Below are 22,779 nucleotides of genomic sequence, written 5' to 3' on the forward strand. Positions count from 1 at the left end.
TTGCCTCACAAAGTAGCCTGCTTCTAGGGATCCACTTGTCTGTCTCCCATCTCACTTTTGCTGGGATTATAGGTATGTACCACTATGTTTGGCTTTCTGTATGGACTCTGGAGATCTGAACACAAGACCTTATCTTTTTGAGGTAAGTGCTTTATCAGTTGAGCCATTCCACCAGCCCCTGGACTTCTCTTGTTCTATGTTCAAGGGTGAACATTCCCCTTCCCCTGCCTTGCAGGAGGACAGCAGAGCATTGGGGTACACCAAGTAGGCTCAGAAGAGGGTCATCTTGTAAAGTGTGAATGTGCAGGCTCAGATTCTCCCCCATTGTGTACCAACTGAGGGCGGAGGCTGGGCCATATCCTTATGCTAGACATGGCATGCCTATTGCACAACTTGTATGCTGGAGTTTTGGCTTTCGTGTGTGTGTGTGTGTGTGTGTGTGTGTGTGTGTGTGTGTGTAGGTACACACGTGGAGTATAGTAGAGAGCATCAGGTGTTCTGTGTCACTCTCCACATGTTCCTTTGAGGCAGGGTCTCTCCCTGAACATGGGGCTGTCTTGGCTAGACTGGAGCCCAGGAAGCCCTGGTGATCTTCCTGTCTCTATCCAATCCTCTTCCCAGATACAGTTAGTGCTTTTGTGGGGATGCTTGGTTTGAGGGTGCTACTCAGATCTGAGCACTAGTCCTCATGTTGAGGAGCAAACACTCTTAACCACTGAGCCATGTCTTTAGCTGCCCCTTCCAGCTTTCTAGACCCAGATAGACAGGGGATCCTGAGAAGTTCAAAATGTTAATCCAGCGTCAGACATACTAGACACAACATAGAAATCAGATGAGAGCTACTGCCCAGCAGTTTTAACCACTGATACCCATTTATTTTAATGAAAAAAAATCTCTGCATTCTATATGGTCCAAAAAGATTGACTATGGCAATAAAGAGCTGTATGTGGACCTCTACTCGCTTTATCTCACTACAACAAAGACAACATATGACTCTATTGCCCGCAGAAAGTGAACTCAAAGAGCACAGGGCCAACATAGATTGCATAAGAAAGCATGTGTGCGCAGGTGTGTGTGGGGTTAAAACCTTTTGTAAGCAACAGCATTAAAATATACTAAGACCCTTACCTTCCCCTAGCTCATTCTGAGCTTCAAAGCCACAGGCTGGCACTAGCTTCACTTGACAGAAAAAAATTTGGTGTGAGCTTCGATGGTTCATTTACAGTTTGTCAAAGAGAAGATAATCTCAGTGGGAGCATTCACGTTCTTCTTAGCCTGACATGCTCACAGGACAAAACTTAATTCCTTTCCAGACATAATGAACAACTTTTTATTCTCAGCTTGGCGAACAACGGTAGTCACACGGGAGGGTATTTTAAAAACTACCTGGGTTTACTCTATTTTATGCCTGTATATATGAAACAAACGGCGTGGATATGTGTAATGCTCGTGTACATGTGTGGGTAATATATGTGCATACAAGATGGTACCTGTTGGTCTCTTCATAGGTACACCACAGTGACATTTGTACATATACCAGGGAAGGAGAGGGGCTCCACCATGATCCGTGTCATCTTAAAGACTGTAGGACTCTGGGTCTGGGGGTGGTAAAATTACAGACACTTGCCCATGGGAGAATAGTTCAGCCCTTAGCTTCTGATTCCTTGCTCCCCACCTGGGAGTCAGGACCATGGCATTTGGTGGTAGTGGGAAGTGGTGGTGATCCTACTAAGGAGGGAAGACTTCTTTCTCTTGCCCCTTCCCCATCCACAACTCCTGGACCTGCCTGGCTGGTTGGTCAGCATTCAGTGTTTAGTCTGAGCAGGCCCCTGGAGCTGGGTGACAGCTCAGTGGACTGACCTTGGCTGGAAAGTTCAGTTGTCTGAGCTTCCGCCTCCTCTGTCTAACCATCTCAAAAGCAGTCTTCTACATAAATACTGAGTACATACACAGACAGATACCCATCTACATACAGATACAAACCCACTGCACAGCTGCATGGGTGGAGTGCTGTCTAGCAACGTGTGGACGCATCAGAAAAAGTAGTCATTGTTCCTGCTCCCTAAGGTCCAGTGACTTGCATGATCTTTAAACATTCAGGGCAAATCCAGAGGGTTCCATTAATCAAAGGAAGAAGGAAGATGCTGTCAAATGATGAGGTACAGATTAAATGAAATTGCAAAGAAAAAGGAGAATGTGGAACAATTGAGGCCTGGTTGTGAAGTTTGAGAGCTGTAAACGGCAATCTTCAGATTTGGATAGACTTTTTTCTTTTTCCTGTTGCTATGGCAACTTGGGAGTCAAGCTTCAGACACGGCATTCTCACAGACCTGAGTGGAGAAGGCACAGAATTAGGTGGGGACTATCACAACTCACTTCAAAACACTCAACTAAATCAGACCAGTGATTGACAGGCTCCAACACATACCACATTCGCCTGAACATTATCTTTTTCTTTAGTGTGGCATTTGAAGACAGGATTATTTTACTGGCTACATCTAAAGAAGTTGAACTTAGGGCTATCATTATAGACCAGTGGTATGGGACTTCTTGGTATGTGAGGCCCAGCGCACCCCTCAATAACATAAAAGTCACCTTCCGGAAGTGCTGATGGCTTCAGGAATCAAAGTTCTTCCCTGAGACTAACAGCAGCTGTTGGCGCTGCTACAATTGAGCATTGTGTTCTGATCATTAGCACGGATGTGCTGAGCTAGGAATACACTGAACAGAGCCCAGAGATCCCATGTAGATGCATCCCCAGCTCTCATCTATCAATCTGTCATCTATCTATCTATCTATCTATCTATCTATCTATCTATCTATCTATGTATCTATCTATCATCTATCCATCTATCATTGATCAATCAGATATCTGTCATCAATCAAGCAGGTAGATCTATTATCAATCAGACATCTATCTACCTACATATCATCTATCTGTCTATTTTCAATCAATTTATCTGCCTTTATTCAATGAATCAGATAGTTGTCTGTCATCTATTTTTCTTTTATCAATCATCTATATATCTATCTATTCACCTATCTATTATCTATCAATCTTCTATCTGACCATATATATATATTCTGCCACAGAGCAAAGAGCTGCCAGTAGTTTTTGAAACAACAGATTCATTTCCTATTGTTTTTTGTTTTTCAAAGACAGGGTTTCTCTGTGACTTTTTTTTTTTTTTTTTGGAAGCTGTCCTAGAACTAGCTCTTGTAGACCAGCTGGCCTTGAATTCATAGAGATCCGCCTGCCTCTGCCTCTTATTTCCTATTGTTGACAAAACAAGTAGCCACAGTCCCATGAACCTCAAACCACACACATGTATATACTCTTGGATAGTTCTAGAAGTCACAGTCCTGAAATGAACCTCATGGATTTAATGCCAATGTGTGATGTGAGCAGGGCTGCATTCCTTCCCAGGGCTTTAGAAAAAGAGTCACCTCCTCATCAGCTGACAATCTAGAGGAAGATGTGTTCTGTGATTCCTTAAAGTTCAAAGCCTGGGATGTAGCATCTTGTCTCTCTGCCTCTGTCTCCCTGTTGCCATCATCACATGGCTGCTTCTTGGCCCCCATGTAAGGACTGTGTGGTTACATCAGCCTGGCCCTACCATCCAGGGTATCTCCCCGTCTCAAGATGTACGATTTAATTATGCCTGAAAAATGTCTTTTTTCTCAAGTAAGGTGACTTGTTCACTAGCTCCAGGGACCAGGATCACGACATCATTATATGTTCCTACTCAGCCATCCACATGTGTACAGCTCTGTAATCCCAAGGAAATGAGATATCCTGTGGGCTGTGAGGACATGATATACAAGTGGTACCTATGAATGGCGTGTTTAACAGACCAGCATCATAGTTCCTGCTCATGATCCCTACATCATGCCATCTGTGAGGGCTCTCTCTACTCATCTAAGCTTCATGGCTCCAGAGGAGCTTTGTCCTCAGGATCCCTAGATCCAGTTTCTTCGCCTAGTTTTCTGCCTGTAAGCATGGATGTGTTCATGGAACTCCAGTAAATGCTGTGCTGATGCCAGCCCCAGCCATGGATTTCACCAAGCCTAGGAAACTATCATATTCAGAGATAGTGACAAAGCCCTCTTCCTCTTGGACTTTTGTTACACGGAGGAGAGAAGGAACCCACTTGCACTTGCAGGCTGTTACTAATTTGGGTTTGGTCAACTCTTTCAGAGATACTCTGGGTCCACCTCCAACCACTGAAGACAGGACCCTCTGCCCAGCACTTCCCCCTGAGGTGGTTTTTCCCTCCTTACAATGGTCAGATCTGCTGCCAGACGACTGTAAATCAAACAATTTTCAAGATGTGTAGTAAGGTTATTTTTTACATTTGTTGTTATTCTGAGGTCTCATAGCCCAGGCTGACCTGGAACTTACTATGTAGGCCAAGGTGGCCTTTATTCCCTATGCCTTCTGAGTGCTGGGGTAACAGGTGTGAACCACCATGTCCAGCTCAGATTGTATACATAAATAGCCTTTTTTGTGTGCGTATGTTTGTGAGTGAGTGTGTGTGTGTGTGTGTGTGTGTGTGTGTATGTATGTATGTATGTGTGTGTATGTTTGCATGTGTCTATGGAGGCCAGAGATCATAGTCAGGTATTGTCCTCAATCACTCTTCACCTTATTTTTTGAGCCAGGGTCTTTCACTGACTTGGATCATACTGATTTGGTTATGCCGGCTGACCCGCAAGTCCCAGGGATCCAGTTGTCCCCATATCCCAGCACTGGGAAAAAGGCATGCACCACCATGTTTTGCAGTTTATGAGGGGGGTGTGTCGGGGATTTGAACTCAGGTCCTCATGCTTGCTTAGTGAGCACTTAGCTAAGCCATCTCCTTAACCCCAGTCCCTTTTAGGTTTTTAAATGGTCAAATGCCATGCATCCTGCCAGGTGCTGCCATGCTTCTGACATCTCATGCCTGCTAAAGGCCACATTAGGCTTCCTAGCCTTGGCACTCATAACATTTGGGACAGGGTGTCATCCATCTCATCCTCTGGAGGACATTTAGTTCTGTCCCTGGCCTTTCTCCACTAGATGCCACTAGCAGCATCCTCTTCGTCATGATAATGAAAAATATTTCTAGACATTACCAGCTGTTCCTTAGGGGACAACTTGGTTAAAATAAAAAAAAAATGGGGCTGAATAAAATCCATTAAATTAGTCTGTAGCCCTTTGTTTTTAAATGAGAGTCTCCAATCCCTATTTTAAGTCAATTTAGATGATCATGTAAATGATCCACCTCCCAGGGCTGCTGAGATGATTCCATGAGGTAATCTATATAATTTATGTAAAGTATTTTGCTTGCATGCATGTGGTACAAAGAAATCCCTCAAGGGTCAGCTATCATTGTCCCTAAAGTCGACCTGTTTTAAAGGACCACAGTGTCTGTGCAAAGCCTGCCTGGGGTCATCTCCTGGCACAGCACAGCCTTTCTGTGCTGCTTCTGTAATTTAGGATTCTCCCTGTGTCCACAACACATCTCACATTAGAAGAGAACAAAGTGTAAACATACTCTAGGGAATTTTAGAAAAAGGCGAGGCTATCATTAGGGAAAGCAGCTTAGGCGAAATCTGGATGCCAGGGAGGGATCAATAGCAAAGAGAGCTCCCTTGATTGTGGTGTGGCTGAGCAGCTGGGATTGTGTGTGTGTGTGTGTGTGTGTGTGTGTGTGTGTGAGTGTACTCCCTGATGCCATAAGGGAGCATTGGATCCTTTAGAGCTGGAGTTCCAGGAGGTTGTGAGTTGTCCAATGTAGGAGCTGGGAACCTAGCTCCTCAACCACGGATCCGTCTCTCCAGCCTTCTTTAGTCTCATCCTTGTATACAGGAGTATGCATAGGTAGAGAGAAAACAGCCTCAAGTGTCATTCTCAGATGCTGCCCATCTTTCTGAGTCAGAGTCTATAACTGGCTTGAGGCTTGCCATGTAGTCTAGACTGACTGGCCCACTGAGCCCCTGGGATCCTCCTGTCTCCTCTGTCCAGCACTATGGGTGTGACAGCTACTACTCTGGCTTTTTAAAAAATGTGAGTTCTTGGAATTGAACTCATAATCTCATGCTTGTAAGTTAAATACCTTACCTACTGAACCATCCCCCCTGCCTCCATCTTTTTTTACAGTGACAGTGACAGAGGTTGTTCTTAAGTGGCCTCCTGCCTCCCCCAAACACGAGGCCATTAAATTTTGGAATCTGTAAGATTCTTTGCCTAATCTTCAGGCCATACTCTTACCATTTCTGGTGAATTAAGCCTAAAGTCACATATAAAAAGGTTTCTGAGCAGGTCCCTTCCTTTAGATCTCTTTGCAGAGATTTGTTCATGTCCAACCACAGCTGTGATTGGAACACCACCACTACCACCACCACCACCACATGGAAGGCACTCATGGAAGGTTCTTGCAGTCCTCCAATGCCGTCAGTATGTAACTGAGATGGAAAAATAGACAGTAATGATAATTTAATTTACATTTTTAACCACTCTCCATGCTATTAATTTTATTTCCTTTTTAAAAACAGAGGTCAGAGAAGGGTATACAGAGGCTTCCAGTCAATTCTCCGTCTTTGGTGAAAGCCATCTGTACTATGGTAAATGCAAATGTCTGGCCTCTACTTCCATAAAGGAGGTAGTCCTATGGCCAATGCTGGCTTCCCCCCCCACTGACTTGCCTCTCTGAGCATCCATTTTCTCATCTATAAAGTGGAATAAAATCATCAGGCCAGTGAAGAGCATAGGGGGAGCAAGCTGCAAACATCAGGGTGCTGATGCCAGGCCATGTGACCCTGAATATTGTTTGGAGAGAAGAGGACTCAGTTTCAGTTCCCATGCTGTCTGGTATCAGCCTCTTCTACAACTGCTGAAGTTTTGTGGATGATGCTCGAAGGCGGGCATTGGCAAGCTCTTTCTGAAAAGCGCCAGGTAGTAAATGTTTTTAGCTTTGCAGGTCATGCAGTCACTGTGGAAAAATGTACCTTTGCCATTGTGATAGCAGGTGACCACAGACAGCATGTGAATAAATGCATGGGGTTGTGTACTAACAAAACTTTGTTAAAGCACACACAGGTGGTCGGCCAGATTTGGCTCCTGTGATATAGTTTGAAGTTCATGCTTAAATTGTTAAAATACATTTGTTGGGTGTTGTGGTGTGTGTGTGTGTGTGTGTGTGTGTGTGTGTGTGTGTGTGTGCGCCTGTACATTAGGACATCAGAGAACAGCTTGGTAGAACTGATTCTCTCCTGCCACTATGTGAGTCTGGAGTATCCACTCAGCGTGTCACACTTGGTGACATCTGTCACTTTACTAGACATAAAACAGACCATACTAGCTTATTTCTCCTTTTCCCAAATTCTTTCACATCTCATGGCTGAGCTGAGAATCTAATCTAATCTTATCTAATCTAATCTAATCTAATCTAATCTAATCTAATGTTTTCGGGAAATACCCAAATACCAAATCTGGACCCATTTTGTGTCTTGAACTCTTCCTATTTTTTTTTTTTCCTGTTTGGTTTTTCAAGACAGGGTTTCTCTGTGTAACAGCCATAGTTGTCTTGGAACTCACTTTGTATACCAGGTTGGCTTTGAATTCATAGAGGTCCATCTGCCTCTGCCTTTCGAATGCTGGGATTAAAGGTGTGTGCCACCACAGTCTGGCTTTTTTTTTTTTTTTTTTTTTTTTTTTTTGGCTCTTGGTGATATTTAAGTGAACTTTCTGTTTTATTCATGGTTAAACTCTATAAACTTCTTAATTATCTTTTAGGAAGGGTATTGCCATAAAAACCTTCCTTAAGGCTGGCTTATGGTGGCTCACCAACACTCACCTGGACTAGAACTTTCATAGCATCACCAGCACAAATAACTTCACTTACATATTCTGAAATTCACTCTCCTCCTCCTTATTGAAGAATCAACCCAGGGACACAGCACATGCCCATACTGTGGACGGAGCAAAGGGTTGTCAGGAAGCCCAGGAACCTCTATGATAAGATACTCCACACACTACAGGGATCTGACTCCCCATGTGCATTTATTATCTGCCACTCTATGAGCCTTTGATGTGAGTAGCTTTCTGAGCCACACCTCCAGTGCTAGAGTGGAGCAGAGTCAGGGTGTTCGGAGAGACATATTAAAAGTTCCCTTGATGTTCTGCATGCAGCTGGTGTGAGATCCACCCCCCATCTCTGCAGCTGATACAACACAGGGCTGACCTGCAGGCTAATGGTGTCTATTAGCAAATCAGCCGGGTGTACACATGCCATCAGGGGTGTCTGCTCATGAAGGAGACTTTCCAGATCCCCAGAACCAGGACTAAGATTCTGTCAGCATAGCAAGGGAGTATCACATGAGTCACTTCAGTATTTGCTCATGGTAGCTGACCTGCCCCATGCTCCTTGCTTTCCCATGCTCCATCACATATGAAGCCTGATGAATTCTTACAGCATTTTCTAACTTATCCATCTCCAGACTCAGCTCTTCATCCTCCCTCTACTGACTGACAGGGAAGATTTCAGAGAGCATCCATCGCTCCCTCAAACTCTCATATAAGCATGGAGTTAGGAAGACAATGAGGTCGTCATGGCAGCAATCGAAGACAGATGGACCTAAGATGAGGGGGAGGGGTAGGAATGGAACTGGAGGACTTAGAAGGAGCCTTTAGGATTGTGGGATGGTGGGGGTGATGATGGCACAGTCATCAGAGGTTGGTGGGAGGAGGGGTGATGACCCGTTCTGTTTGGAAGATGCAGAGTACTGACAGCCAGTGACTCACTGTTCACAGAGCTCTGGTCCCACACAGAGCTTCACACACTGCCAATGTCAGATGTTGAAATGTGAGACTCCTATTGGCCTACCCACCCTGACACCAAGATGTAATATGCTGTGTTCTCTTTTCCATCAATTTTTTTTTATCTTATGGTTACATCAATAATTTCTCAAAATTTAAATGCCAGGGATTCAGAGCCTTTTGGGCAGCAAAGCAACGGCCAATGTCAGAACGGGATTGATGTCCCTCACATAGAAGAGCCCAGCCATGCAGACTCACTTCATTCTTTGACTTATATTACTCAGCCTAGTAGTTTCTCTGCTCAGAGTGATGTGTCATTGTATCATAGTTACTACCAGTCACCAAAAGGAGGCATGAGTTATAGATATTATCTTCTTCCTTCATTCCTCCCTCCCTCCCTCCCTCCTTTCCTTCCTCCCTCCTTCCCTCCCTCCCTTGTGTCCTTCTTTTTTTTGAAACAGGGTCTCTCTATGTATTCCTGGCTGGCCTGGAACTTACTATGCAGACTAGGCTGGCCTTAAACTCAGAGAGATCCACCTGCCTCTGCCTTCTGAGTGCTGGGATTAAAGGCCACACACCATCATAAAATCCATTAAATGCTGGGAGCCAGACTGATTCAAGGCTTTTTCAGAGGCCTTGGTGACCAGCAAAGGGAACACCAGTTTTGTGTCCTTGTTCTTGCTTAGGGGCAGACTTCGTAAGGTCTGGTCTGGAACTGGGGCTGGGGCTGGGGCCAGGGCCTCAAAGGAGTTAGTTAAGGTTTCCATTGTTGGGAACTAGACTTTTTCTCAAGGGATGTGGTTATCATTCCTAAGTCTGCTGTGTCTGAGGTATCCTGGTGTTCTTTGTCAACATTGTCTGACTTGCTCTTTGCTGACCCTGACTTTCTCTCCCTACAAATGGTATATCAGATGCTGTACTTGATACATTTGTTTGGCATAAGCAATCTCCTGCTTCCAGCTTTTGTCTTTATTTCTCATCCCTCAGTACTTTCCTCAGTACTTTACCTTTCAGGACCCTATTCCTGTGGGTTTGGGTCAAGTGAAGGATTAAACAACATCATGCTTGGTCAAAATACATATTTTCTTTTAGCCCATCTTCTATCTATGTCTGCTGGCAACTTTATTTTATGTACAATGGTGTTTTACCTGTATGTATGCCTGAGTGAGGGTGTCAGATCTCCTGGAACTGGAGTCATAGAGAGTTGTGAGATGCCATATGGGTGCTTGGAATTGAACCTGGGATCTCTGGAAGAGCAGCCAGTACTTAACTGCTGAACCATCTCTCCAACCCCACCACTGGCAACCTTTACAAGTGTGTTGTATGAGTTATCTTTCTCCTTGCTGGGACCAAATACCTTCCAGAAACAACTTAGGGAAGGAAGAAGGGGCTTATTGTGGCTCACAATTCATGGGACATAGTCCATCAGGAAAGGACTGATGACAAACAGCTCAGTCTGAGGCAATAGAGCCACGAGACACTGTCACAGGGGGTCAACCAGGAAGAAGAGAACTCTTGCTGAAAGCAGGGATAGGATATAATGCCTAACATCATCCTTCACCTCTCACAAGCAGTCCATTCCTTTCAGATAGGTTATACCACCCAAAAGATCCCCAGCATCCCCAAAAATGTCAATTGCTGGGGATCAAGTACTTGACCACATGAGTCTGTGCAGGATATTTCACATCCAAAGCAGAACAGGAAAAGCTACGGCCTGTGGAAGAGCAGTTGGCCAATTTTGGTGTGTGTGTGTGTGTGTTTGTGTGTGTGTGTGTGTGTGTGTGTGTGTGTGTGTGTTTGTGTGTTTATTAGTTCTAACCAAGTGGAGTGGCATCTATGGGAAGTTTTGCTTGCTGGCTGGTTTGCCAAATAGCAGCTCCTCTTTTGACATCTCCTTTGGCCGGCAGGAGGCCACTCAGATTCCTTCAGACATTGGCTGGAACACTTTTACATGTGAGAGTTTCAACCATACAGACATCAACTGAAGATCTGGGGACAGACTTCCTTGGGAAGACATATGGAAGAGACAGACTGTGTGTGGTAAAAATTCATGGACACACATAAGCATGCTGGAGTCATGTGAACTTACCTGATAAGCTAAGGAGAGAGAAGAGCAGCAGCAAGCTGAGGCTGAGGTGCAGGGTCCCCGCCGCATTGCAGTCCACTTTGGAGTTCTTGCAAGAGCACACCTGCACCCTGAGGTCTGTGATGTTTGCCATGGGTGGCTTCCCTGAATCTGTCACCATGATGGGCAGGTTGTAGTTTGCTTTGTTCAGGTTCTGAAGCAGGCTCACAAGGGCATGGGTGTCTGGAAGACAGGCAGTCCTTGTGAGTGAGGTTCTGGGGCCTTGGTGTGCACAGAACTCACTCTGTGCAAACAACTTACAGTCATAAGTGTGCTCAAATGAAATCAACTAACATCAAGTAAAACACACTCACTCAGTTCCTCAGTGGCAGTAGCCACATTTCATACACATAGTGGCAACAGGCTGCATGGGATGAATGACTGACTCTGAGACAATGTCTTCATCATGACAGTTTTGTGGTTTGGTGCTATAACAATAACAACAGACTCTATCTAGACTTTCTTAAATAGAGATGTCTATGCTCAATTATACAATACAGTTTCACCCCACCTCTCACAGCCCCATTCTATCACTGGTGCAAAAGTGAACTCTGATGGCATTTACAGCAGGATAAGCTCATTCATAAAGACAAGGCGAACTCAGTTGTAGCTGGGAAGGGACATGGATGGGACGACCAGGAGGAAAGGGTGCTTCATAATTAGTTAGGCTGGCGATCAATGTTGGGTTACATTTTCAACTCTACCCACCCAGATGGAAAGGCAGGGAGAAAGAGAGATTGCTTGTGGCAGTCACCTTGAGAGAGGGGCATATGGCAATCATCAAAGGCAAGGTTGGCAAGGTTGAGTCAAGAAGGAAGAGTTTCACAGGAAGCAAGGGAGTGCTGCGGCCTTAACAAGCTTCCTAAGACACCATGATGTTCTTGTCATTAGTGCCTAATGAAAGGAGATGGGCTGGCAACCTAGCAAAGCTGAGTGTCAGTGGGAACACTGCTCCCAACTCAGTGAGTCAGTGGGGCCAGGAGAGACCTGGGAAGCAGGATGCCCAGCTTGCCAAGGCTGAGACTGGGCTTCTGGACCATGCTCAGCACAAGTCAGTTGCAAAGAAAGAATGCATGAGAGTTGTCTGTTGTGATGAATGCCTGTAATCCCCAGAGAGGCCGAGGCAAGAGGAAGGCTAACTTGGGCTACATGGCAAGAGCATTTCCTCAAGCTCTCTCAAGACTTGTTTTGTTTTTATTTATGTGTCTGTGTGTGCAGGTGTTCTCAGAGTTCAGAGAGGGGGTCAGATCCTTTGAAGCTGAAGTTATAGGTAGCTGTGAATCACCTGACATGGGTGCTGGGAATGGAACTGGGTTTCTCTGCAAGAGCAGGAAGTACTTTCAATCACTGAGCCATTTATCTAGTCTTGTAAGTATCTATCTATCTATCTATCTATCTATCTATCTATCTATCTATCTACTCCTGTGATGATTAAAGCAAAAAAGGAAGAGGAAAGACAAAGAACTGGCCTCCAACTAGACACTCTAGTAAAAATGTAGGGAGAATCGAATGGTCCAGGGAATGCTGGGATCACAGTAGTCACTAGAGTGAGGACACACCACCTAAGGTGAAGAAAAGGGAAAGGAAGGAAACTGAAGGTAGAACAGCTGTGCTTGTGTTGGCAAGAGGCTGACATTCAGTATTTCCACAGATGGTTTTCTTATCCAGGTCAAAAAACTCAGCACTACACACACACACACACACACACACACACACACACACACACACACACACACACACCCCACCAGAAACCCCATGGGCACCTCTGTCAGAAGTTCAAAGCTGGAATAACAAAGATTGGCCATTTATAGTTGCTGACTTACTGTTGATTTTGGAGATCTTCCAGACTTTATCAGGGACACTCTGTTTATGAATCTCGAACTTGAAGGGGTCTGTATTGGGGTGAAGGTCCTTGTCTGAAGCTCCCAAAATGACCACACTGAGGTTTTTGGCATCGTCACAGACTTCAGCCACCGTTGGGTAAATGAAGGGAGCGTTGTCGTTGACGTCCTCCAGGGTTATCAGTAGAGTCCCAGTGCCTGTGGCAGGAGGGTTGCCTGTGGGAAAAGGTGGCATTAATGAGCCAATGGTGTAGCAGGAGAGTGGCCTACCAGGGCGCTTTCTGTGATAAATACCTGGTGCATTCTGTATTCATTGGTTAGTAACCGTTACAACTGGGTTGACAGTAAAAGATGACACTTTTGCCAGGACTGTCCTTGAACCTTTGATCCTCCTGCCTCAGCTTCCTGAGTGCTGGAATCACAGGCATGTGCGACTAACTGCACATGTAAGGCAAGTGCTCTATAACCGAGTACACCTCCACTCAGCCCTTGGCTATTGGAGACAGTGTCTTGCTCTGTAGCTCAGTCTGGCCTGCAAGTGACAATCTTCCTGCCTCACCTTTCTAAGCACTGGGATTATAGACAGTCGTGTGTCACCAAACTTGGCTTCCAATGGCCACTTAGAAAAGTTAGAACCAATTTGTAGATCACATTGCAAGCGTGTACATTTCCACCACTTCCATAAGGATCAGATATACTTCTTTAATACAGATGGTCTCCAAATGATGGTGACACAATGTGTTTGACACAATTATTTAAAATGATTTTTTTATTACACTGTGTGTTTGCATGTCTTTGTGTATGTGTATGTACTTGTGCAGGTCAGAGAACAATTTTGGGGGGGTCAGTTCTTTCTTTCTACCTTGTGGGTCCCAGGCATTGAACTCAGGTCATTAGAATCAGCAGAATGTGCCTTTTACTTCTCAGCCATCTCCCCTCTGTCTACCACCAGAGGTTTTAAAAGGGAGTTGTGAGGCTGGAGAGGGGGCTCAGTGGTCAAGAGCCCTGGTTGCTTTTCCAGAAGACCCAGGTTCTATTCCCAGCACCCATATGGTGGCTTACAACTCTGTAACTCCCCTTTTATGGCCTCCCTGGGCTCTGCATGCACACGAGGCACAGAGATATATGCAGTAAAGCAACCATACACCAAAGATAATTAAGAAAAAGGGGGCTGTGGAGCAACCTAACCTGACTCACTGTTAGAAAACACACAGCTGTATGGATAGGAGATGCTAGGTGCTGTCAGAAGAGGGTATCCACAGTGGGTAAGAGGGGCATGATATAGGCAGTTTGCACAGGGAAAATACCTTGTCTTAGTGAATAGGGGCTCAAGTGAGGCCATCGGAGGAAGAGAAAAGCTGCTAGCAGACCGCATGTCCACCTCTTATTGTGCTAATGGTCCCTCAAACTCAACATACTGTGCAGAAATGCAGGGCTCAGGAGAAATTCTGGAGCTGTTAGAAGTCTTTCTGGAAATTCTAGAAAGGATCCTGAAGCTTATAGACAGATGGTGGCTTTGGAGAAAACATAGGGGAGATGAACCGCAAGATAAGAAAATGATCTGGGAGGCTGAGGCAGGAGGATTTTTTTTTTTTTTATTTTTTATTGCTGTGATAAAACACCATGACCAAATTCAGCTTGGGGAGGAAAGGGTTACTTCATCTTACAGGTATAGTCCATCATTGAGGGAAGTCAGGGCTGGATCCTGGAGGCAGGAGTTGATGCAGAGGTCATGGAGGAGGGCTAGCTTACTGGCTTGCTCCTTATGTCTTGCTCAGCATGCTTTCTTACAGCACCCAGGACCAGCTGTCCAGGGACAGCACCACCCACAATGGGGCTGATCCCTTCCATGTCAATCATCAATTAAAAAAAAAAAAAAAAGAATGCACCCCAGGTTCACCCCTAGGCTAATCTAGTGGGGGCATTTTCTCAATAGAGATTACCTCCTTTCAGATGACTCTATCGTGTGTCTAACTGACATAAAATTAGCCTGCAATGGTGAATCTGAGACTTGCCTAGGTGGCTTCAACAGTCTCCACCCATAAGAAAAAGAAACCAAAATCAAAATGAAATCCCAAATCAAAAACTAAAGGAAAAAGCAGTGGGGTTTTGCAAGGAGAATGTTTCAGGCATGTCTTTTTTGTTTTGTTTCGTTTTTCATCAATGGGGGAGAAATCAGCTTGAAGGGAGATGAAGAACGAGTGGTTAGCAATGAGAACAGAGAGCCTTCCTGGACCACTGGGAATTGAAATGTATTAACGCCCAGAGATGGATGCAGAATGAACATTCAAACAAATGCGAATGGAAGAGGAACACGTGAGATTAATCATCAGGGAGGGCTCTTCCTAAAGGGCCACAGCGCTAACTTTTGTTAGAACAACAACTCCAAAGAAATGCATAATTACTCCATAGCCAGTTTTTCACTGTCAGCTCCAGCCATTTGGCTAAATTTCTTTGCTGAAAAATTATTTTTCTCTTTTTATTGAACTAATTGAATATCTCAGAAGAACCCATTATATATATATTTTCCCCCCACTCTGAATATATTATGAAGTAAAGTCGTTTGGGTAGAATGGATGAGGAGACATTACGGGTGTTTGAAATATGGCCAGAAGAATTGGCCTCTTGTGAACTTAATTACAGGACTGCCTTCAATTTCCCATGTGTTATTGCCCAGCCAGCTGGCGATGCCTTTTTCTCAGTCAGTAGAAGGAGCTTGTTTCTTTGGGTGAGAAGAAAAGACTGGGTGAGCCAAAGCCCTCTCAGTAAGCCCTGTCCTGCTCTCTGAGTTCAAGTGGTTTTAAATTCATTGTGTTTTATTATTATTGTGTGTGTGTGTGTGTGTGTGTGTGTGTGTGTGTGTGTGTGTGTGTGTACCTGCACTGGAGCTATGGCACCTTTGTGGAGGTCAGAGGACAACTTTTGAGAGTCGTTTCTGGGGACTGAAGTCGGGTGGTCAGGCTTGCGAGGCAAAAGCAAAGTGTCTTTACCTGTTGGGTCACCTTGCCACTTGCTTCCCTAGTTATTATGTCAGGGAAGGAGAGAAGCTGCATGCAAAGTTCAGAGTGCAATGCTCTCTCCAAGGCTGTTTGGCTCCAGAAATAACTAGAAGTCCTGGGGCTTCTGGGTATTTCCCCCTCCTATCTCTCATCAGCAGCCTCCACTGTCCATGGGGCAACTCTGTGACATATCTAGGAACTCAAGCTTGGTTAGGACAGTGCCTCTTTTTCATGGACTTTCCATTTCCATAGGGGAAAAAAAAGCCTCAGTTTGAGTCATCCACCTAGAACACATGTATGGCAGACTAACAACATGCCAGTTACCCAGGATATGTGCATGGCAGACCAACAATGAGCCTAGAATCCTGGATACATGTATAGTGGACCAGAAAGGAGCTGGCCACTCAGGATAGATGGTGATTGACCCTCATGTGCAGCTCTCATGGAGGAAGTTCCAGCCCTGAGCGTGGTGTGGGGCTCTGGCTGGGTGTGTCAGGGTTTCAGGACTGATTGTGTGGAGAGCTGAAAGGACCTCTGAGATGTGAGCCATTCTGGGCCTCACTGTGGTGGCCGGGAACCCAGTGACGGTCACTGACCCTTATCCACAGGCACACAGCTGCTTTCACACTGAGCAGTGTGGACACAGCGAGGGCTCTACAGAGGCTGCAAGTGCTGAGCAGAGGGCTCAGCATGGGCTCCCATGTGAGGACCTGTGGAGTTAGGTCTCATATGTGCACAGTGTCTTTTTTGCTGTCCTTTATGTTTAAATTTGGTTAATTAAGCAACTAATTAATTCAATAGTGTTTTGTTCTTTTGAGAGGGTCTTGCTCTGTAATTCAAGTTGTCATGAAACTTACTACACAGCTAAAGCTAGCCTTGAACTTGGGATTCTCCTGACTCTAACCTCTGAGTGCTGGAGTTATAGGTATGTAGCACTATGCCTGGCTTTATTCTTTACTTCTTATGTCAGAATATTTATTATGTAGTTTGACTTTTCTTTTTTTACAGGATCTCATTCCCACTAGGAAAGCAAACAAAAGTCTGTAAACCATGATTTGGGGTTATTTAAAAGTTTATTTTTATTTATGTATGGATATGTGCATCTATGTACAGGTGCCCAAAGAAGCCAGAAGAGGGCATCGGAATCCTTAGAACTGGAGATACAGGTTGTGAGTCCCCATGTGGGTGCCAGGAACTAGACTCTGGCCCTCTGGAAGAGCAATTGTTGCTCTTAGCAACTGAGCCATCTCTCCAGATGCTCATTATTACTTTTATATCTTATAGTGTGAGCCATTGTGTTACCTACATGTATACTCATCTCTTTTGTGTACAGCTCAATGGCATTGAGAACACCCACACTGCCATGCATCAAACCCCTCTACCATTAAAACTTCCTTACCTTTCCTCACTGAACCTCTGTCAGCAGCTGAACAGTGGACCCACCACCCTCTCCAGATCCTGACAGCACCACCCCATTTTTTTCTGCCTTTATGAGTTGAAATATTTTGGGTCCATTGTGTAAGTAAAATCATCATCATTATTATTTCATTTTTGCATATGTGTATGCGTATGTCTATATATGAGAATATACATATGTGAAGGCAGTGTCCACAGAAGTCAGAAGAGAGCATTCGATCTGCAGCTGAAGTTGCAGGTGGTTGTGAGCCACCTAATATGGAGGACAGCAATTGAACTCTGGTTTTCTTCATCAGCAACAAGCACTCTTAACCATTGGACTGCCTCTCCAGCCTTCAAATCGTTAAAAACAAAACAAAACAAAGCAAAACAAACAAACAAACAAACAACAACAACAAAACACCACAACAACAATGGCACTTAGCTAAGTCATTCTAAACATACTTGAGGTTTTCAGCTTCCTGTTCCCAGTGGCTAACTGAACTGACAATGTATTAGGGACCTGGACTGTGTCGTAGTGTTTCCCCCCATGACTAGATAGCATGCAGGGTGAGGGCTGGCACCAAGGCCAAGCCTAGTGATCATCGAGGGTCATGAACAGACACCTTTACTATTACTGTCCATCAGGTGGAGTTGTTTAGCACCTGTGGATGGCTGTCAAGTTGCATACATGTTTCCTAGAAACAACAGCAGGAGGAGAGTCCTACACAGGGCCAGTATTTGCTTAGAGAGCCTAGTGAAATGCAAACGGGGTCTTGTTTCATTGGGATTGTGGGTCATGTGTCACTTTGCCTGGAGTCATCCATTACTTTCTACATCAGACCATTTAGTATGTGATTTTCACAGGATCTCATTTCAGCTATGAAATCAAACAAAAATACCTGCTCCATGATTTGGGGACGCTAATCCCCAAAGACTGTACCAGGTGAGACAGAGAGGGACGAGGGAGGAAAGCAGGGTGGTGATGTATTGAAAAGCAGGCACAGGTTCCCTCCCTTCCCTACTTCCTTCCTCCACTCTTCTTCTTTTTGAGAAGGGTCTCACTTGGCACAAGCTGGCTTTGAACTCACTGCACAGCCAAGCCTGGCCTTGGCCTATAGATACTACTGCCTCTATTTCCCAGGAGCTGGGATTACAGGGGTGTGTCACCATGCCCAGCAAGTCAGTCTTTTTCTTTTTGGTAATGAGGATGAACCCAGAGGCATCCTTTGTGATTGGCAAATACCTCACCACTGAGCGACAGCCCAGCTCTTAAATAACAACAACAACAACAAAACAAAACAAACAAAAAAAACATGTATTTTGTTTTATTCATAATTTTAGCAAAACAGGATTTTGCTCACTCCCCAAATGCCAGGCATTTTTTTTTTTTAATTTTGTAGGTTCCATTACTCATGAACACGTCTAAGCTTTATACCTCACAGATGAGACACACAGCTGAAAACATAGCGTGATCCTAATTTAAAAATGTATCTATGGCCGGAGAAAGATCAAAAGGGAATATATTAGAACCCAAGTGGCAATTATCTCCTCAGGTAATGAACATTAAAATAATACCTTCCTCTTCTTCTAATTTTCTTTACAATAACTGTGAGGGCTATAATAACCAGAAAGGAAATGCTAGATCCAAAGGTGACACAGGAATTAAAGATAGTTTTTCCAATTCTGCATGACTCCCCTTTCTCTCAGCCTTCACTTATTTTTACAGCAAATTGATTTTCTAGTAAATTTACAGTCATGTAACCAGAACCCCATTTGGAGCCTAGAGATTTTCATTGTCCCCAAGAAGAGACTCTTGGCACTAACGCTATTACCCACTGCTGGCTCTGAGCAATTGCTAGCCTACTTTCAATTGTTATGGACTATTCCAGACATTTCATATAAACAGAATATGCAATGTGCAATCTTAAAATTTTATTTTATACCTGTTTTTTTTTCTACATGAATGTCTCTAAACCACATGTGTGCAGTGTCCGTGGAAGTCAGAAGAGGGGGTTAGATTCACTGGAGTTACAGAGTGTTGTAAGCTGCCATGTGGGTTCTGGGAACTGAAACTATGTCCTCTGAAAGAGCAGCTGGTGCTCTTAACTACCAAGCATCTCTCTACCCCATGTATATGACATTTTCAGGTCTTTGCTGAATGTATTTCTGAAGATCATCTATATCTCAGCATTTTGTTCTTTTTGACGGCCGATCATACCCCACTATATGCATAGACCATGTGTTGTGCATGTGTTCATTGTTAATGGGAATTTTTAATTTTTGCCTGTTATAAATAAGCCTACTGTCAACATCTGCATGCAAGGGGCCAGATTTACACATGAGGGCAGTATCCTAAGTTTATTAGACCCCAAATGCATCTCCCTTAGATGAACAGGGTCTCTTGGGTAGTTGATAAACCAGGTGTGGAAGGCAAAATTGTAATTCTGGAACTCAGGAGGTGGAGACAGGAGGATCAGAAGTTCAAGGTCATCCTCAGCTACATAGCAAATTCAAGGCCAGACTGGGCCACATGGATCCCAACTCACAGGCATGCACTCACACGGGCATACACACATGCACACACAAACATATATATCTCTCAAGTATACTTCAAAATGTCAGGATACAGAAAAACGCCCACAAGCTAGCTCCAAGAAGTGCGGGGAAGTCGGAAGTTGTCCTAGTCATTGGTTCCACTTCTGCCTAGAACCATGCGAGAGGCATTCAGCATAGGCTATTCTTTGGGAATCTTAGTTAAAATGGCTTCACACGGGGGTGGGGGGGTGGGGGGGCAGTATACAAGATGAGGCTATTTACATGGGGAATATGGGATGCAACCTGCAAGGATGTAGTGGTGTGGTTGTCTAAATCTGTCAGAGCCCGCATCACATCATGGACTCTGACAAAAGCAACTTAGTGGAGAAAAGGCCCATTCTGTTTCACAGATCCAGGTCTCAGTCCATCATTGCGGGGAGGTCAAGGCAGAGGGAACATGACATGCCTGGTCACATCATATCCAAAGTCAAGAGCATACATTCATTCGTTCTCTCTGCCCTTACATAGGCCAGAACCCAAACCCAGGCTCTTGTGCCACCCGCAATAGGTGAGTCTTTCTATCTCATTAACATAATTAAGACTAGCCCCCACAGACATGCCCATAGGCCATCCTGACAGAGGCAAATCCTCGAGACACTCTTTCCAGTAATCCTAGATTGTATCAAATTGACAGCCACCTGAAGTCATCCACCACAGCTGCATTGGGATTAAAAGCACATATCACCGTGCCTGGCTTTTTTACCTGGGTGCTGGGGATCAAAACCACACCCATTATGCTTCTGCTACAAGCACTCTGCCACTGAGCTGCCTCTCCAGCCCCTGATTTCTATCTTGTTCTGACAACCCATTAGGCCAGCAGCATTAGCTTCATGACGCAGATGGGAAAACAGGCAGAGAGACTTTTAGTCTCATGGATGCAGTCACACTGCTAAGATGAGGGGTTGGCACATCCTGAGGAGCCGGAGGGGAGAGCTAACTCTATGCCCCTCCTTCTCTATCACCAGATCTCAAGAGTCATTTTACTGAGTCATTTTCTCAGTGACAAAATTGTAGCCAGCAATTTCAACCTGATTGATGTTTCACTGTACTTGACAGCAGGAAGGCTGATGGCCATGTCTGATGTTTACTTTCCTCCCTTGCTTTCTACAACAGCCACAATAAGGGGTGTTAAGCTGGCTTAATTGGGGTGCCATCGTAACAAATGACCTGGTTTTATCTAAACCAGCATCTCTTAAGCAGAATCAATCTCAATAATCTTCCTCACCCCTACAATGCTGATCTAAAAGGGTTAGGACAGCAGACAGGTTGAGGTCTTTTAAAGTCAAGGTTTAGGCTGTTTGGTAGCTCAGACACCATTTCACTATGGGCTGCACAGTAGCCTTTTCTTTAATTCATCTAAAGGCATTGTATATATTTCACTTTGGAACTAATGTTATCTTCAGAGCATCCATCACATGGGGACTGAGTTGAAGGACAGATTGGGATGGGATATATCTGAGTCTATGAAAAACCATTATTTTGGTCAATTACACTTTAATTTTATAGCTGTTAGACACTTATAGCTTGGTTTGTCTTCTTGGCAACTGTCTTAGTTAGGGTTGCTATTGCTGTGTTGAAAGCCATAACCAAAAGCAGAGTTGGGGAGGAAAGGGTTCATTTCACAAGCAAGGCAGTTGTTGTTCATCCCTTACTAGGACAGGGCAGCGATTCTGTGCTTGTCAAAGACTTTCCCTGGTGTCTTGAGCTCTGAAGGCACTATCTTAACCTTTTCAGAAAGTCTGGGTCATATAATGTGAGTGGCAATGTTCATCTCTGAAGACGAAATGCTTGCCAACATGAAAGGTCTGGTTTACATGGAAATGATATGCTTAGGTAATCTGCAGCTCACTGAAATGGGTGACAGGGGCTGGAGAGGTGGCCCAGTTGTTAGTAGTGCTTGCTGCTCTTCTGGAGGACCTAAGTTCAGTTCCTAATACCTATGCTAGGAAGCTCACAACTGCCCATAACTGCAACTCCAGACACCCTATGATGGCCACCACAGGCACCCACACTCATTTGCACACACCTCTCCTCCCCACATAGACACATAATTAAACATAAATCTTAAAATGGATAACAGTTGAGAAAAAAAAAAAAACATCCTTTTCTCTTCAAACCACCTCTACGCCTTGTCCACATCATAAAGAAGCAAGACTCCAGACTTTATCTGTATGAGTGCTGAAGCCCTAAGCTAGCAGGCCCAAAGGTCAGGTTTCCAGCCCTGGTCAGTGCTTTTATATAATTCCATCAAGACTCCACAGCTCTAGCCACTAAGAGGTACTTAAGAGAAAACACTCTTAGTTCTGCCATAGCCATTCTGACCCGGAGAAGCAGACTTATGTGGAGTGTGTTGGACGGCAAAGGGCGTGCTCCCTGTCTGTTTTCTCTGTAGAAATTCCTCTATCCTGTTCTGCAGAGCAGGTCCATCAGAAGACAAAGACTGTCCTTCCTGGGACCATATGATTCTGGGAGGGTAGGGTAAGGTGTTTCTTAGGGAAAGTGTGCGTGGTTACACCACCTCAGATGACTAGATTCTTGCTCTGTTTGTCACCAAGCATTTCTTCCCTTCTTCTCATGCCCATGTACATGTGTGAGTGCTCACATGTGTGTGGACCCAAGATTGATATTTGGAATCTTTCTCAATCACTCTTTCACTTCATCCTTTGAGGTAGGGTCTCTCGGTCCAACCCAGACCCCCCCCCCCATATGACTAGTCTCGCTAGCCAGCTTGCTTAGGGGTTCTGTCTCTGTTTTCAAAGGTGGGATTACAGACAGGTCACCATCCCCCACTTGGCACTTGCATGGATTCTGGGGATCCAAATGCCAGCAAGCACTTTCTCCATCAAACCGTCTCCCCAGCCTTCATCCTGCATTCTTAAAGTTCCCATTGAGGCAGGATAACTCACATATTGTAAATATAAGCTGGAGGAATGTTCCTATTCAACACGACCATGAAGCCTGCAAAGTGATGTGATAGCTTCACCTGCCTGCCATTTTGGTCTAGACCGACCCATGAAGCTT

General features: G+C 44.7%; 1 protein-coding gene across 1 annotated transcript in view; it reads right to left on the minus strand.

The window, feature by feature from the left end:
• Window positions 1–840: 840 nt before the first annotated feature.
• Cdh13 (cadherin 13) overlaps window positions 841–22,779 on the minus strand; it is a 967,076-nt gene continuing 945,137 nt past the window's right edge. The window contains exons 12-14 of the mRNA XM_051201850.1: window positions 12,749–12,982; window positions 10,890–11,108; window positions 841–2,330 (exon numbers count right to left, since the gene is read on the minus strand). Of these exons, the coding sequence (XP_051057807.1) occupies window positions 2,323–2,330; window positions 10,890–11,108; window positions 12,749–12,982 (461 nt within the window). The 3' untranslated portion in view covers window positions 841–2,322. The remainder of the gene's footprint in view (window positions 2,331–10,889; window positions 11,109–12,748; window positions 12,983–22,779) is intronic.

The sequence above is a fragment of the Phodopus roborovskii genome, unplaced genomic scaffold, assembly GCF_943737965.1.
Source record: "Phodopus roborovskii unplaced genomic scaffold, PHOROB, whole genome shotgun sequence".
NCBI lineage: Eukaryota > Metazoa > Chordata > Mammalia > Rodentia > Cricetidae > Phodopus > Phodopus roborovskii.